Here is a 19,349-nt window from a genome sequence, read left to right as displayed (position 1 = left end):
ACCTGTTGTAGCAAACCTTCTGTTTTCTCAAGAACTTTGTAAAATCTTCAAGAAAAAAGAAAATTATTAAAACCACAACAGAAAACCAATATAAATAAAAATTACACAAGCATGATTACTGTTAATATGTATGTATGTAATGTATGTATTTATGTATGTATGTATGTATGTATGTATGTATGTATGTATGTATGTATGTATGTATGTATGTATGTATGTATATATATATATATAAAAATATTTACATACATACATACATACATACATACATACATACATACATACATACATACATACATACATACATACATATGTATGTATGTATGTAAGTATATATATATATATAAATATATATATATATATATATATATATATATATATATATATATATATTTACATACATACATACATACATACATACATACATACATACATACATACATACATACATATGTATGTATGTATGTAAGTATATATATATATATATAAATATATATATATATATATATATATATATTTACATACATACATACATACATACATACATACATACATACATACATACATACATACATACATACATACATACATACATACGTAACAAGTAGAATAAGTAATCTAAAAACGTGTCAAATTTGTTATGTTTTTGGCGAACATTTTTCAAAATCAATATTTTTTTAATACGATTGTTTTAATATTTTGAAAAGCTAAATCAAATTTTTTTAAAGTTAATTAAAAAAAACAACTATTTAATGGCTTAATGGCTTAGTTTGAATTACTGCACAATTCGTAATGTGAAAAATAAAATAATAAAAAAAACAACCTGTAAATTAAGATATAAGACTTTTTTAATTTTTAAACATAATAAAACAACAATTTCATTTAGTTACAACTATTTATAAAAAGGTAAGAAAAGTTTCAAAAGAATCCCTAGGATTTATATTTAAATATTATTTGATTACTAACTTTTCATTTAAACCTTTTCCTGGACTCTTTGAAATCTTGGAGCTCCACAACCTCTTAAAAAAATTCTAAGAAATCGTCTTTAAAAAAAAAGTAGAGTTTGTTAGGCAGATTTACTGCTCATCGCACTTATATATATTGTAATGAAGATTTTGATGCGTTGTTGTATTAGCAACAACAACAACAACAAAAATATTTATTACGTTTATGTTTATTATTATTATTTTTAAAAAATTTAAAAAACAATAGTAAAAAGAAAATTTACTTAGTTGTTTCAGACGAAAGTAAATTATTTTGATTCTCCTGATGGGTAAATGTAGTTGTACTAAAAGATAAATTTTAGTATTTAAATACATTTCATAAACATACAACAAATAAATATAACAATAATAAGAAATATAATAGAGTCGTTCTTACCCTTTAAAACATGATCTATCAGTAAGAATGATGTTTTCTAAATTAGCCAACCGCATCAGCGTGTAAATATTCACTACAAAGATCAGAATACCTCTGCAAAATAAAAAAAAGATAAAAAAATAAATAGAACTTTAAACAAAAGAACTAATGATGAAGTAATTAACAATTAATTTAAGAAATATCGATTAAAAACAGAAGTTTCTAATCAATATTTTAGGTGATATACTTAAATACTTACATAAAAATATTTACATAAAAACACTCACTTAAAAAAACTACATAAAAGCACTAATATGAAATTACTTACAAAAAACTTATATAAAAAAAACTTACATAAAAGAGCATAAAATCAAAATGAACCAAAAGGAATCACTAAAGTATATAAAAATTTAAAAAATCATAACATAAATTAAAAATAGGATTCTAATTGATAAACATACATTATTATAAAAACAACTTACAAACTCATGCCAAAATATTTTTTAGAGTCTATGTTTGGAATACTGGATTCTAAAATAATACGCCATTTTTATTAACGTAAAATAACCAAACAATGCAAAAATTTATTTATAAACCAAATTAATTATAAAAATAACTAATTAACCAATTAATTTTATCAATATAAAATTAACTAATAATTTTTATTAATATATTATTTTTTTAATTACTTTTATTTACATATAACCAACTAACTGCATTTATTAATATATTATTAACCAACTTTTATTATATTTATTATATATAACTTATTACTTCTGTTATATATTTTGGAAAAGAAACATCAAAAAAATGCTTGACAAATTACAGAAAACTTTTTGATAATGACATAAGTAGCATGTTATTCATAATCTAATTTGAAAAAGAAAAAAATCGAGAATTTTTTTTTTATTCAAGCTGTTATATAAATAAAATATTTTATTAACATTAGATCAGTTGATGAACTTAAAAGGGTGGACAAGGGTGGATGAATGGTTAATGGTTGGCAAATACTGAAAGCAATGAAACATCCTTTCTATTAAATGCCACCAAACACTTTTTTTAATTAACCTTTATTACCCTTTCGCCATTTTCGAACTCTAACACGTCAGTATTAGTAAGGCTCAACTTTATTTGAAATAGTTATGTAAAAAGCAGATAAATTTTTTTTTAAAACCTTTTTTTCTATTTCAGAACAACATTTAATGTCTATAATTAAACAATTATAATATTTTCCTTAATCAAGTCAAAAAAAAAGATAACAAGCACCAGAGCCACACATAAACCTGCAATTTATCAAACATGGTATAGGATTGGAACACATTGGGTACCTAGTTAATTTTTTGAAAATTTTTTTAATTTTATTAGGGCTGTACTTAGATTTGTATAACTTTTTTTTTCATTGAATTTCTAAAACCTTTCTAAAAATATCATGCTATGCTCACACATCAAGTCTAATAAATCTATAGCATCTGCTAAAACATTTATAATTAAAGAGTTCTAAAAAGCTGCAAAAAGGGATCTGCCAAGATTTAAGGTAGATTTCCCTAATTTTTCCCTGATGTTTTCCTGATCCACTACTTGTTTTTTCTGATTTAATTTAAAGTTACCCAAACTCAGCTTCAGAAAAAAATTAAACTCAAATTCTTTTGGATAAAACCTCTTTAATTGCAAAAATCTAAACAATAAAGTATCATTAAACAATAAAGTATCATTAAACAAAAAAGTATCATTAAACAATAAAGTATCATTAAACTTGCTAAAGTTTATTAAACTAGCTGCCGAATAAAATTTTATATTTTGTGTACAATTCTATTTTCCCTGACTTCTCTCTGATTTTTCTGAAAATCAACCAAATTTCCCTGATTATTTTCTGATTTTTTTCGCAGATATCTAAACTTTCTGATTTTTTCCTGTTTTTCCTGATCTGGCAGACCACCATGAGTAATGACTACAATATTGGATTGTCCCAGATATGACATGCTTAAAAAAAGTAAACAAATTAGCAGATTCAATTTTGTGTTCGAGAAAAACAGGCAATTGGTGAAATGAACCAGCACATCCATGAATTTAAGTTCGCCCAGAAACTGACTCTTCATTATTGAAAATGTTTTCCATCTTTCTGCTTCTGGTAGTTTATCAACAAACATGATGCCTCTTTGCCTGTGGTACTTCCAAACCAAAGAGTCCTGTCATTCAACCATAAAGCTTTAAGTCACTCATGTGAATTATTTTTATTTTATTTCACTACAGACCTTATTTCATTTTGAACTTATGGCATAGTCATAAAATTTTTGAAATATGTAAAGCCCTAAAATTATTTTTCTTCAATAAACTAACTTCTAAATGCACCTTAATAACTAATTTTTTGACAAATAACTATCAAGGTGCATTTAGAATAACAGTGCAATTTTTAGCTAGTGAAAGTATAGAATATTACAATAATTACTATTGGGGTGCATTTAAAAGTTAGTTTGTTAATGAAAGATAATTTTAGGGCTTTAGAGGGCAAATTTGTTTTTATTTTGAAAATCAACATTCCAGAGGGTTTTCATCAGTTTTTATTAAAAGGAATAACATTTAACAGAAGTTGCTGTAGTCTCATGAAAGATGCTAAAAGCAAGAAGGAACACTTTGCTTATCATTTCCTAGATGTTAAATTTGAAATGAGAGTTTATGTGCCTTACATTAATTGTCACTTTTTTCTTCCTCTTCAAAAATCTTATAGAGACAATGCCAAGATATTTCACCAGCAGTAACTGAAATAGGTTCAATAAGTCTATTGAAATGGAAAGAAAACATAAAACAAAATTATAAAACGCTTTAAATTCAAAATATTTTTTAAGAAATGAACACTGTCATACATAAGGAAAATTTTTCTTTCGTTATATAAAACAATATGATCTTCTTCAGCTTTACTAATTCCAAAGTATTTAATTGACAGCCTATATACTAATACATTTGTGAAATGATAGTCAGCAAGTATTGAATGTACAACAAATCCAGCAAAACTAATTTAGTTAACTTTAAAACTGATTTAATTAACTTTCTTTAATTTCAAGGAATATTGTATCTTTATTGGTTTTAGTGTGAGGACAAGACTTTATGACATAAATTTTTTTAAACTTACCATCGGTAGCCTATGAGATTTGGGCTGTTTCAAGTAACTTAAGTACTTAAGTAACTGTTTCAAAGGTTTAATTACTTAAGTAAGTATTTGTATTATTTAAGTAATACCAAGTAATATTTTGTCAAGTTAATAAACAGAAAATTGGTATTTTATTAAAATTTGTATAAAAGTAGTATTACTTAGTATATCACTGTATCATACAATATACAGCTACTTTAACCCTATATTGTACAGTATACAGCTACCCTAATCCTATATTGTACAATATACAGCTACCCTAACCTTGTGTCATACAATATACAGCTACCCTAACCCTATATCATACAATATTGCTTTAATGGCATTACAATAGTAAAAGGTAGCAAAGATTTTTTTTAATATACAATTGTAAAAGCAAAATATCTATCACTACAATATTCAATTTCTGAAGGAAAAATTCAAAATTAAAATATAATATGAATATACTTTTTTTATCTTATTTTTCCTTCCTCCAAAAGTAATGTAATAGCTTATAAGAGTTCAATACCGCTATTTTAATGGTATAGGCCAATTTTTGCATAAAAGAATGTATGCCTGCTTTGATGTATAAGGTAAAGTGTGGTAACATTGATGAGTCTTCAGAAAATATATTTTCACTATTAATATGATAAAAATATTTTGATACAAAATATTTTTTTGGATTTAACAATGATATTGTTGCCATAAATAAAAAAGTGAAATTGATAATATATTATTATTTATAGATTATTGATTTTATTGTTAGTATTTAACTGGTAATGTTACCCTTCTATATGGGGCAACATTGACATTAGTATATTTTGTGCCGTAAATGTTAATTTACATTGTGAGTGGTGAAATTATCCTTGCAGTTATGAGAAACCAAATAGAGAAAACATTTTAAATAAATACTAGCACCAACCAATATTTTTGTTTTAAAAAATAGCAGCATTAAAAAGTTGCAAAGTTACCATGAAAATATAATGAAGTAATAATATTTGAATTTGAATCTGATAGTGATTACTTGGTATTTAGAAATAAATCATAAAAACACATGTAAACACATGTACAGTATGGTTTCACTTATCTTTTAACTTAGGTTAGGTTTAGCAACAAAAAAACTAGAAATCAGTTTTTCTTTTATTATAATGCAGATGAAAATAATTATTTCTGTTTATTCAACACCTAGCAACAGGATCTATTCAAAATAACTTCTAACAATAACAATTGTCAACAGGTGAAAGATAAAAACATTTAATCTAACACAAGTCATTATGTCAAAGTCATCCACAACCAAATCCTTTGTTACCCTTAGCATTGCATCAAAGAAAAGCAAAGAACTTCTGATATATATGGTTTTCTTCTTTTTGGCTTAAAATATTGGATATTATGAAATCCACTAAAAATTTTAAAACAATTTCATTTTTAAATAAATACTGGTTTTACTTAAACTACTGTGGAAGATGAATTTGTGAACTTGTATGACAAATCTTTGTGATACAATTGAATATATTCAAAGTAAAACCAACTTGCATTGATTAAATACATGGAGTGATATCACTAGATAATATAAATATGATAATATAAGACATGGAAGTCAAGAGGAATCTAACATATTTTTGTGTTTGACTGAATCTTTTTCCATAAAAATATCTAAATTATCTTAAATGATTGTGGTACATTTAGTAGAAGAGTTTCTTGATGGACCTAGCCAATAACAGAGAAGATGGATGTCTAAATAAATAGTTGAAATCGGATTAAAATCATAAATAAGAGTTATTGCTTTGAAAATTTTAAATCAAAATGGGCCCAACAAACACTTACAGAATACTCTATAAGAAACCAATTCTTTCTACTAACAACCTAATTACACCTTTTTTTTTTAAATTTCCTTATATTCCTCACTTTTTTATGCTGATGCCACATTTAATCACAATTTACACAAACTTATTGACATGGGAGTATGTTATATTTATACTTTAATCCTATATTAACTATATATAACCCTTTTACTTTTCATAATGCAAAGAACTTAAACAAAAATTGTATCAATAATTAAGTACTGGAGTTTGGGTACAAATTTGGGTGTCTAAACTGGTATACCAGTATCAAAATTGGCCTGGTTATGTCAATAATATACTACAAGAATATTAGAAATTTGACATTTAATCTAGGTTTAGAAATTTATAACATTTATCACAAATGTTGAAAATCCTAACTTTCTTATTTAAATATTGTATTTGCATTATTGTAGTATATATTTTATTATTATAATATAATAATTAAGACTTAATTACACTCTAACTTATTTTCATAAATATGAATAAGTTCTTCATTAGTAAACTTATAATTAAATAAACAAATTTCATAGCAATAAAAACCTCCTGTGATTTTTGAAAAATCACAGGAGCAGTACATACAAAATAATATTGAAAAAATTTGCATTCAGTTTTTTTAGTATTTAACCTAAAATATGCTTAAACAGTAAAAGTTCGAACTAAAATGTGCTTTAATACTTGTGTGCAAAACATTCTCCAGCATATACCTAGTCTGTTATATTTCCTTCAAAAATATCACATTTTTAATGATTTCTTTTTTTTTAATTTCTATTAAAACTAACTAAAATGTATATTAAATATTTAAATTTCTTTTTTTTTTAATCTCCTATTAATTAAAATGTATATTACATTTATTAAATATAAAACATTTGTTAAATAACTATTTGACATCAACTTTGTTTTAGCAGAACATTAATATTATTATTACTATTTAACATCAACTTTGTTTTAGCAGAACATTAATATTATTGTTACTATTTAACATCAACTTTGTTTTAGCAGAACATTAATACTATTATTACTATTTAACATCAACTTTGTTTTAGCAGAACATTAATATTATTATTATTATTTAACATCAACTTTGTTTTAGCAGAACATTAATATTATTATTACTATTTAACATCAACTTTGTTTTAGCAGAACATTAATATTATTATTACTATTTAACATCAACTTTGTTTTAGCAGAACATTAATATTATTATTACTATTTAACATCAACTTTGTTTTAGCAGAACATTAATATTATTATTACTATTTAACATCAACTTTGTTTTAGCAGAGCATTAATATTATTATTACTATTTAACATCAACTTTGTTTTAGCAGAACATTAATATTATTATTACTATTTAACATCAACTTTGTTTTAGCAGAACATTAATATTATTATTATTATTTAACATCAACTTTGTTTTAGCAGAACATTAATATTATTATTACTATTTAACATCAACTTTGTTTTAGCAGAACATTAATATTATTATTACTATTTAACATCAACTTCGTTTTAGCAGAACATTAATATTATTATTACTATTTAACATCAACTTTGTTTTAGCAGAACATTAATATTATTTAACCAGTTTAAAATATTTATACTAACTTTGTTTGTCCAATGCTGAAGTATTTATCTGTTTCAAACTTTTTCTTAATGATTGATTTTTTTTATTAACTTTTGAGAAACTCCTTGGAATACAAGTTGATATTTTGTTTGAAGAAATACTACCCTTGCTTCTTAAAGATTGCACTAAAAAAGATTTTTTTTCAAATTAAAAAAAAAAAACACAATTAAAAAAGACATTTAAACTAATATATTCTTATATATATGCATTCAATTGTTAAACACCAGTTAACTCAAAGTTTTGTTATCTCAAACTAAGGAAAATAGTTTGACTCAAACTTTGTTTAGTCAAATTGTGCAAAAAAGGATGTTTATTGAGATGGTTCTTCTTGTTTGCCTTTAGCGTGACTATCTAATTTTGCTGTAACTATTTTCTTTTATTGCAAATATTTGATCAAATCATTTTGCAGCCAAAACTTGAATCTTTTTTGATGCAAAGATCAGTAAATTTCGTGTATATTTTTTTCCGAACTTCGTATTGAAATAATATTTCAAGAAATATTCAAAAAGTCTGAAGAGACTTCGTTTCTTCAGACTTTTTATGATATTTTCTTTATATTCAATGTTTTCCTCCGAATAATTTAAAAAGCAATTCTCTTTCATTCTCTCCACCAGTTTCCATTTCTGCTTCAATATCTGATTCAATTTCTTTGCAACCCACAATTTTGTAACAATCTTTTTTAGCATAAATCAAATTAAAAAAAAACTAAAATGAATTAAATAATTCTCGAAGATCTGATGCATAAACTTAATTATGGTACCCAATTTCAGCATCCACCTACAGCCATTTGTAGTTTTAATTGCAATATCTCCCTATCTAATCCAAATTCTTTCAACTTTTCCATTATAGAAAATGTTCAAATGTTTCAGCAGAACATGAAGATGGCAATTTTACTTTTCTTCATCTTCTACTTTATTGCTACACCAATTGTCACCTATTAATCCTCTGATATTTGTTTTTAATTCATTTAAATTTAATAACTTAGCTTTGAATTAACTAATGTTTAATTACACTTATCTTTAAGATAAATTAACTTTATATTTTTATTTTTTATTTTTGTTTGTTTTTAAAATTAAATTATATTATTATTAAATTCTTTGCTAACTGTGACTTCATGTATACATAATGTATACATGTATACTTAGGTTAAAAAAATGATAAAAGTAGTAACAGTACTAAGGTAAAAATTATTGAGTATGCTAAAGAAAAATTAAAGAAGAATGTTGAAAACTAAAAGAAAAGTATAAAAACACTTGTATATAAAATTACACAAAAATGTTTCATAGGATATAGTTATCAGTTCTAACAATCATGAGTCAGATATAGAAGAAGAATAAGATTGTAGAAGATATGTAGAAGGAGAATGAGAAAAAGAAAGAGTTAGATTGATTATATCAGTTAAAACCAGTATTAATTGAGCATCAATTTTTTGAAATGATAAAAATATAATTGTTCTCAAGAGAGTTTCCTGGTAAAAAAAGACAACAACAAAAAAGATTACAATTGAAAATAGCAGCCGCACTAGAAGAAACCCATGGCAAAAGTGTAGCTTGATGACAAAACCAGTAAGTCATAATCTAGTTTTAGTTGTGTAATGATTAATTAAATATGATGTGAAAGTGAAACAAGATAAGAGTTTTAGAGAGATCACAGATCATATGGCCTGAACCACCTAGAAGAGAATGATGAGAAATAAACACAAGGTAAGGTTAGAAACAAGAAAAAACACCAATTGAAGGTAAAGGAATTTTGTTATCTGGTATACAAGTCACAAATTAATGATCTGGGTAAAATATTTTTGATCTTTAGTGCTGACAAAGTCACCAACAATATTAGCAGAAGGATATAAAAAATAAAATCAGTGTTATTGGATATAAAAAAAAAAATTGACACTAAACAAAAGTACATAAAAGAATATTCAGAGGATTTAAATCTGATTTCACAACAATCGACTCAATATGAAAGTATAGCTCCAGCCTAAGCATGCAACTATTAGAGTCTTTGTAAATCAGAGGACAGTATCCACCAAGACTGAGATAAAACAGCTAAATTTAAATTAATCTCACAATAAACAAGTAGTTCTAACAAAACTACCGAGAGATAAGACTTGATTAATGAAAAACTACTTTAAAGACTACAGAGGTAGATGATTTTTTATATTAATTAATATTTTGTAGCCTTATTCTTGATAATAAAACATAAGACATAATTTAGGGATTTTAGGTGGCTTCAACAATTCACAACAAAAACACTTACATCAATACCAGCCATGCATAACATGACATTGTTGACACTCTAATATTTTACTATTGTTGATAAAATTAGCTTCTCTTAGAGTTGCTACAGAGTTTAAGAAATTTTACTTCCAGCCAGCCTCAGAACTATTAAACTTAAATTTAGACTCTCGTTAGGAGTTGCAATGGCCATTTAAAAAGAGGAATAAACAAAAACAGTTTATCAGCTTAGGCAGGGCACTATGTAACAGTTTACAATGTCAGTATTATAGATAAAGAAAGAGTGTGAGGCTGTTCAATAGAAACTTTATGCTTTCCTCTAAAGTCTTTAGCTAGGGAAGAAAATTTAAGAAAATAGTGGGATGCAATTAATCTGCCTAAAATTAGCATTTTAATCAAGACACCATCAATAGTTTTTAATTGACCAAGAACCCTTAACTTTGTGCAAACTTTAAAATGAAAGGTTTAACCTAAAACTGTTATCACTTTAGTTATGACATTTTAATTTCAAAGAGAATTTGATTCCAACAAAAATAATGTAAAAATAAAAGAAAAGTATAATAGGAGCAACTCCGAAATCATAACTCTCCAAGTTTAACATGTCCATTCATGAGCCTTACCAAAAATTTGAATAATCTTTACAAATCACCCATAAAACCTTAAAACTGAGTTTTAAACTTACACCGCAAAAAGAATTACATATTCAAAGAGAAACACTCAAAAATTATGATATGACTCCAGAAAAGTTGACATTATAGCCATATAGATAAAGAAAAAGAACTTGATAAGTAAAAAATTGACTAGATGAAAAAGATTTGCTAACTAATATAAAAATTGCTCTTAAAATGTTTGATTATCGGTTTAAAAATAATAAAAAACTTACAAAGACATTTGAAATAGTCATTCAAAGCATCTTCAGTTGTACGAGAAATCATGTCTAAAGAAAAAAAAACTCAAACTTGTAGAACAGATTGAAATTCATGACATATAAAAACAATACAAGTAAAAAATTATAAAAACATGCAAATTAATTATTATAAGAAATTCAAAACAGAGTTCTCTCAACAAAAGAAAAAAAAATTTTCTGCAACAACCATAAATAAGTTTAAAACTAAGAACATGAAAACTAACTTCATATAGATTTACTATTTTGTGAGTATTATCACTATGGTAACTTTACAATACAGCTAAATACTAAACTACAATGTGTTAAAAAAAACATTTTTTCTCTAAAAAAAACAATCCATTCTTTATCAAATGAAAAATGCTGAAGTTTTTTATTTAAAGAGAAATGTTAACCTAGTAGTGAATTTAATTGATTCTAAAGATCTTACATAAATAGATTAACTTAGTAGTGTAACACATGGGCTGAAAAGTCCCGGGCCTAACACATAGATAGCGCGAGTTTTATTGCAGTCACCTTTTTTTCAGTTTATACTAACCTTCAAAAGACAGCTATTAAAATTTCATTATATTCTATCCATTAGTTTGTGAGTTATTTTGATAATAGTAACTTTACTTTTTTTATTTTCAGAACAATGGATCAAAAACAACTTCGTGTTTTAATTTTACACTGCTTCTTGATGGTAAAAAATACCGTTCAAGCAAAGCAATGGCTTGAAAAGTGTTATGGTGACTCCACTCCATCAAAAACAACAATAAAACAATGGTTTGCTGACTTCAAACGTGGTCGTAGAGACACTGATGATGCAGAACACAGTGGATGTCCAAATGAGGCAGTAACACCAGAAAACATAAAAAAAATCCACAAAATTGTTTTGAATGATCAAAATTGTTTTGAATGAGTTGCATGAGTTAGCTGACATCGTAAATATATCAAAAGAACGTGTTGGCTTTATATTGCATGAGCATTTGACTATGAGAAAGCTCTGTTAAAGTGGGTGCCGCGTTTGCTCACTGTTGACCAAAAACAAGAACGTGTTGATGATTCTGACCAGTGTTTGGCCATGTTCAAACGTAACAAACCGGAATTTTTGCGTCGATATGTGACAATGGATGAAACATGGATCCATCACTTCACTCTGGAATCAAACCGATCGTCATCTGAATGGACAGCAACTGGTGAACCTCGTCCAAAGCGCCCGAAAGTACAGCAATTGGCTGGAAAGGTTATGGCTTCGGTATTTTGGGATGTGCGTGGTGTAATATTCATCAATTATCTTGAAAAAGGAAATACCATCAACAGTGAATATTATATAGCATTATTGGAACGTTTGAAGGCCAAAATTGCAAAAAAATGACCACTTTTGGTAAAGAAAAATTTTTTGTTTCATCAAGACAATGCACCGTGTCACAAGTCAATCAAAACAATGGCAAAACTACATGAATTGAACTTAGAATTGCTCCCACATCCACCGTATTTGCCAGATTTGGCTCCCAGCGACTACTGGCTGTTCGCAGACCTGAAAAAAATGCTCGGCGGTAAGAAATTTCGCATGAATGAAGAGGTTATCGCTGAAACTGAGGCCTATTTTGAAGCAAAAGATAAATCGTTCTACAAAAGTGGTATTGAAATGTTAGAGCAACGCTGGAATGATTGCGCTGCTTTTGATGGAGATTACGTTGATGAATAAAGCTAATTTTGAACAAAAAAAACGTGTTTTCTTTGTTAGGCCCGGGATTTTTCAGTCCATGTGTTATTTAATTGATTCTAAAAAAGATCTCTACATTTAAATAATTTATTTTAAATCTCATTTAAATTTTTTTAATAAGATTTCAAAAACTTTCTACAAATTTTTCAAATCTTATTTTAACATGTTTTTTTTAACGGATTTATTTACAAAACAACAATCAAAAGGGAATTTAGTTTATTTGAAAAATAAATTAATTCCCTTAGATCAAAAAACATTTTTTTTGTTAATTTCAAGCTTGTTTTTTTTAAAGATTTTATGTTAATATTTGTATTATTTTTTTTATATTTTGAATTATTAAAAAACTCACCAAAAGTCTAAATTTTGCCCTAAATAACCTGCAACTCACGATAATGTATTTATTTTTAAATATAAAATGTCATACCATTGTATGTTCAAAAATTTATTTATTTTTAAATAAATGTATTTATTTTTAAATATAAAATGAAAGAAATGTATTTATTTTTAAATATAAAATGTCATACCATTGTATGTTCAGAAATTTATTTATTTTTCTAATAATTTTCTGTTGCAAAATGTTCATCAGCTTTACTTTTTCTATACTTTTTTGATCAATAATAGCATCTTTAACTATTTTGCACTATTCATTTAAGACAGTTTCTATTAAATTCATATTTAAAATACGTTATTTAACTTTTCTGTTAACCCTTAATTCTTACCAATTCAATATTTTTAATGTTTGCATGCACAGTTAGCAAATGACTGCAGATGATTTTGTTGACTTGCAACAAAATCATCTGCAGGTTTATGCAAGAATTCTCATTGCTAAAAGTACATGAACACTGTGGCCTTGTTTGTCAATATTATTGGCAAACAAGGTCAATACATTTAAGAATAATTTTAGCAAACCAACTGCATTAAGAATCTATGTAATACTACAAGTAGTTCATCTTCTTTTACAAGTACAAGTAGTTCTTTCTTTACAACCAAATAACTTTTTGATTAAAGCATTTATAATTATTAACTTTTGTAAGTTAAACTTTCGTGGTCACATTTGTGCAGTTTAATGTTCATGTCTCCACACTTGTGTGTTTTGGATAGTTTTACCTAACATTATCTTCTTATTTATATATAACATTTTAAAAGAGTTTAAAGAGATTAAACTTTTTTAATTATTATCTTGTTTAATTTATTCTTAAATTTTTACCAATTTGTCACTTTTATTAAATTTTATCAAATTTACTTTGTTGTTTTTATTATATTGTCAAAAAAATTTTTTGTTATGTAAACTTTACCCATTATCATTATTTTAGAGTTCTTGATTTTGCACAAATTGGATATGTACTATAAGGGGCTGTCCATTTATTATGTCAAAAAACTTTTTGCAAATATGACCTGCCCCTCACCTAGTTACCAAGTTGTCAAACTTCCAGAGACCCTGCTATAAAATTAAGTTTTTATCCTTTTTTTAGGTAATTAAATTTTTACAAAAAGTAAGATTGTTAACATTAACTTTTCTTGACCCCCACCCCCATCCTGCTAGCAATTGTCAAAAATTTTCTAATCCCCTCCCTCCTATTATGTTGACATAATTAATGGACAGCCCTATATAGTTGCTTACATAAGTTGGACATTTCTTGATAGAAAATGACAAATACAACTTACTAGCTATTGACAATAAAGCTAAACAAAAACCTACAAGTTGATTCAAAAAGATTCAGGATGTGGATTCACAACTTTTGCGTAACTCTTGCGTAGCTGAGCAAAAGTTACGAAAAACTTACGCAAAATATTTTTGCGTAACTATTTGGTATTCTTTTGCGCAGCATTTGCAAAAAAGTTAAGGTTGCGCATGAGTTACGCAAAACTTAGGCAAAAACTTACGCAAAAACTTACCCAAAATTTAAGGCAAATATTTTATAACTATTTGTATAAAGGAAGTAGTTAGTATTACTAATTTTTTTTTAAAAAAGACACACAGGCAATGTGACCAAACAGTAAATGTTTTATTTTTTAAAGACAGGGCTAAATTTACTTACAATTATTATTTTTTTTTTTTGTTGTTGCTATATTTAAAATTTTTGTTGTTGTTGCTATAAATAAAACCATATAGGGGCTATTTAAATAATACGTGACATTCTTATATGGGGTGGAGGTGTTTGAAAGTGTCACCAAATATCACATGGGAGAGGGGGTGGTTAGCCACTGTGTGACATGACAATATTTTTTAAATTTATTTTCTAATCACAGCGGAATAGTAAACCTTTAGCATAAAAGTACAAACTCAAAGATATATTTGTTTAAAAATAATGTCATGTCACAAATAGGGCGGGGAGAGATTGTTTAAAATGTTACATATACAAAGAAAGGATCTAAAAACAGCAAAAAAGTGTTTCGTTGTACTTGAATAGCCCTGTATAGCATATACGTGCAATTACTTTTAAAAGTAATAACACATAGCATAAACATTCTTTCAATCTATTTTGATATCTATTAGCAAAATAATTAATAATTGGATTAAAAATGGAACATTTAGGAGTCGGTTGGTTTTTAAAAGAGATATCGATTATTAACAAAATACTACACGTCTATTATTTTAAATATAAACATTACAAGCACTCATTAAGAAATAATTCGGGCATATTTATTCAAATCCAAATCGGTAATATAAATTGTATTATCCTGGGCTGATATGAGATAATTTTTCGGCTTCCTGTATGATGCCATCAGTAAATGCCCATTAGTTTTATTTAACCCTAACTCTAAACCTGCAGCGAACCTTATTTGTAAACATTACTGGCTAAATAAACTAGCTAAAATATACAGAAAACTAGCATTTGAAAGAATTTTTTTTTCTATTTTTAATATAAAAAGAAAAAGAAAAACAACATGAAATTGATATTATGAGGCATTTTTTTGGCACCCATACCGGCCCTATAGTACCAAAAAAGATCTGGGTTCACCCCTGCTCAGATCATGCAACTTATCTTGCATTGCTTCAGGAAGTTAAAACAAAAAAAATTTAGTTAAGCATTTCACATTCACAAAATGATGGAAGTGCTAAACTAAAGTGTTTTTTTTAACTTCTTGTTTTCATTCTTACTTCTCATACCCTAAGGTATAAGAAAACATCATGATAATTGTTAAATTTTCTTTTCAGTGGTCTTGTTTTATCATACAATTGACATCAATCAAAAATACTTTTATTTGCAATAGGGAATGACAGTTTCATAAAATAAAGAAATTGCTTCAATAAATTCAAGAAATACATTTGATTGCATTCTAGTATATTTGAAACTATTTATAAGCAAAATTTCTATTGTCAGAAATACAAGGAACATTTTGAAAACATAAGCAAAAGTTCAATAACTTTTTCATAACATACTAAGAAAAATACATTGTATTTTTCATAAAATGTTATGGAAAATGTTTCAATTGTATTAATTATTAAAAGTTGAGTTTGAATTAAAACCCACTTGTTCTTTGTAAGTTTTTTTTCAGTGAAATTTTAGATTGAGAATTTATGGTACCATACTTGCACGAATAAAAACACAATTTTTATATTTGATGGATAGCATAAAGTTAATTCTGTGAATTAGGTACATGCAGTATAAAAAAGTTTGACTCTTTGACAGAGCAAGTATTGATTAAATCACAACTACAAGTATTGTAGTAGGTTTTCAAGACATCAAATACAGTACAGTCTAATAGCTACAACCAGTGTGAACAATATGCTGTCATCTCAAGAGTTGTAATACTATTTTCAACAGCAACAGATAATAATTCTACTGAATTGTGAAAAGCACTATCACTCCATTTGGACTAACTGGTGGATCAAGGAACTTTTTATGGAATTTCTGCTCTTTGCAATAACTAACTACACCAATGAGATTTCATATAGATATACAAAAAAAAAAGATCTACCAAAACAATTTAAACTATAACAAAATATGCTTATTATTTGCAAATAACAATATTATTTACCAAAAAATTAGGCTTTAAAAAACAATTATAAAGCCTAGTTTTTTTAATAATTTAAATTATCCATAGATATTAATATCTCCTGATAATTGAAATAATTAAAAACAGAGCATTATTATTTAAAATAATCATAATATTGTTATACCTCTAATACCTTTGAATAATTAAAGTTATCGAAAAACATACGATCATTACTCAAAGTAAGTTTAATATTTAGTTTATAATACTTTTTTACTACAATAGCCTGATTACTCAGAGATAATTTTTGCATTATTGTATTTTGAAATAGTCTTGTTCTCATTTATAAATAAAATAAAAAAGTAGATATTTGAAAAACTAATAAATTGATTACATATTTTTGTGAATATTGTATCTATATTAGAACAAATATTTTCTCTCTTACACAGAGAGAGTGAGAGAGTGAGTCTCTCTTTCTCTTTATGCTAGTTATGCAAGTTAAAGTATATATTTCAATAATGTTATTGTATATATTTTTGTATAATATAGTATAGTCTATACTATATTTATACTATAGATAGTATAGTTTAGATACAGCCATATGTTAATATAGTATGGATACATAATTATGATGTATCTTTTATCCTTATGATGCATCATTACGATGTATCATTATGATATGATGATCATATAGCATTTATGTATGATATATCTGTACTATGGTCGCTCTCCTTGTTTTAGCTAGGCTATAAGAGAGTGAACCATCCATTATATAGATTGTGTGTATATTTTTTTAACCTTATATTTAAGGTGAAAACAAGTTTTAAAAAACAAGTTTATGTAGTACATCTATATTTTTGGTTAATATAGTGCTATTGTTGTTGTTGTTAAAAAAAAAACTATTGTTGTATTATTTAAATAAATAACTTAACATATAGCAGTATAAAATTAAGATAAAATTATATTTTATTGGCAATAACAAACAAAATCTGAAATCTTTTATAATAATAAAAACGCCATTTTTAAATATTATTAGATGATTTAAAGTTACGCCAAAGTCAGAAAATAGCAGACGTAACTTTTCTTGCGTAAAGTTTGCTGAGCACTTTTTAGGAAAATGTTGTGAATACCGTTTTTTAAACTTTTTGCGTAAGTATTAACTTACGTAAAAACTTAAGGATTTTTTGTTTACGCAAGGTTTGTGAATACCACTTAACGTAAATTTGAACTTAAGCAAAACTTACGCAAATTTTGGACTTACGAAAATGTTGTGAATCCGCACCCGGAACCTAAAACATAATTATATGTAAAACGGGTTTTAATATATTTTTATATAACCTAATTTTTCTAATTTTTATAAACTAATTTTACATGCCTAACCTTAAACTCAAAATATCTTATACATACTAAATATGCACAATTATGAAAACATATACTATATATCTATAGTATTATACATCCTACATATGAAAACATATACATACACATACTACTGAAACTCAATAACATATATAGAAATCCTGTGCAAATAAAAAATTTTTCATTATCAATATTTTTATTTTTTCTCTTAATAAGACATTTTAGCAATTATTTGCTTACTTTTAACCACTGCAAACAACTTCTTAGTAAAAATTACTTCACCAGTAACTCTAAAAAATTAATATATATATATATATATTTATTTATATATTTATATATATATATATTATTATATATATATGTTATTATATAAATATGTTATTATATATATATATATTATTATATATATATATATATATGTATATTGATATATGTATATATATATATATGTATATATATATATATATATATATATATATATATATATATATATATATATATATGTATATTGATATATAACTATGAATGCGTGTTTAGATAACGTCTCTTACAACACACTGAAATAGACTGATGTTAGGGGCTTCAGTACATACATCAACCATCTTATAGCCTGTTACCACAAAGTAGTGCCGCTACATCAACTAAGGGTTTGGCATAGGGCAGCAATTTTTACTTTCATTATTCTTCGTTTTTCTCTTCTTTTTCTGAAAACACTGTATGCTATAAAAATAAGAAAAACTAGTAACAATTTGTTTAAAATACGTGTGTGTGCAATCTGAGAAAAGCTTGTAAAAGAGACATAACAAGCCAAGGGAGCTATTTGCCTTGGTAACGTTTTGCGTGAGATCTATTTTTTATGAACTATCAGTTCAAATTTTTTTTTTTTTAATTGACGATGACATTTAACGTCATAAAAAATTTATTAAATACATTTTAAAACACAATGAGTTTGGTTGAAATTAATATAATAAATTTATAATAGAATTTATTTAATTATAAGTATTTTATTAATTAAATATACAAACAAAATAAAAAACATTAACTAAAATATACCAAAGAAAGCATTAATGTTTATTAATATGATGTAAAATCTTTTCAAAAGATAACAATATAGCACAAAAATATAAATATAAAAATATATTATATAACTTATATAATTTATATTAAACCTATTTAATAGATGCTATTTTCTAGTTTATATTACAAACATGAAAAAAAAATGTATTTAAAAGTAATTTATGCAACAACATCCCAATG

General features: G+C 25.6%; 1 protein-coding gene across 3 annotated transcripts in view; it reads right to left on the bottom strand.

The window, feature by feature from the left end:
- The window catches only part of LOC101236674 (protein Aster-B), a 59,027-nt gene that overhangs the window by 628 nt on the left and 39,050 nt on the right, over positions 1-19,349 (bottom strand). For 2 of the 3 annotated variants that reach the window (XM_065816736.1, XM_065816735.1), the window contains exons 8-15: positions 18,333-18,382; positions 11,066-11,119; positions 7,930-8,073; positions 1,842-1,890; positions 1,714-1,752; positions 1,381-1,473; positions 1,229-1,288; positions 3-45 (exon numbers count right to left, since the gene is read on the bottom strand). In XM_065816736.1, coding sequence (XP_065672808.1) covers positions 3-45; positions 1,229-1,288; positions 1,381-1,473; positions 1,714-1,752; positions 1,842-1,890; positions 7,930-8,073; positions 11,066-11,119; positions 18,333-18,382 — 532 coding nt within the window. The remainder of the gene's footprint in view (positions 1-2; positions 46-1,228; positions 1,289-1,380; positions 1,474-1,713; positions 1,753-1,841; positions 1,891-7,929; positions 8,074-11,065; positions 11,120-18,332; positions 18,383-19,349) is intronic. The other variant, XM_065816737.1, reaches the window with a different exon arrangement.

Source organism: Hydra vulgaris, chromosome 13, assembly GCF_038396675.1.
Source record: "Hydra vulgaris chromosome 13, alternate assembly HydraT2T_AEP".
NCBI lineage: Eukaryota > Metazoa > Cnidaria > Hydrozoa > Anthoathecata > Hydridae > Hydra > Hydra vulgaris.
The sequence above is the reverse complement of the archived record's forward strand: the minus strand, read 5'-3'. Positions and strand labels throughout refer to the sequence as shown.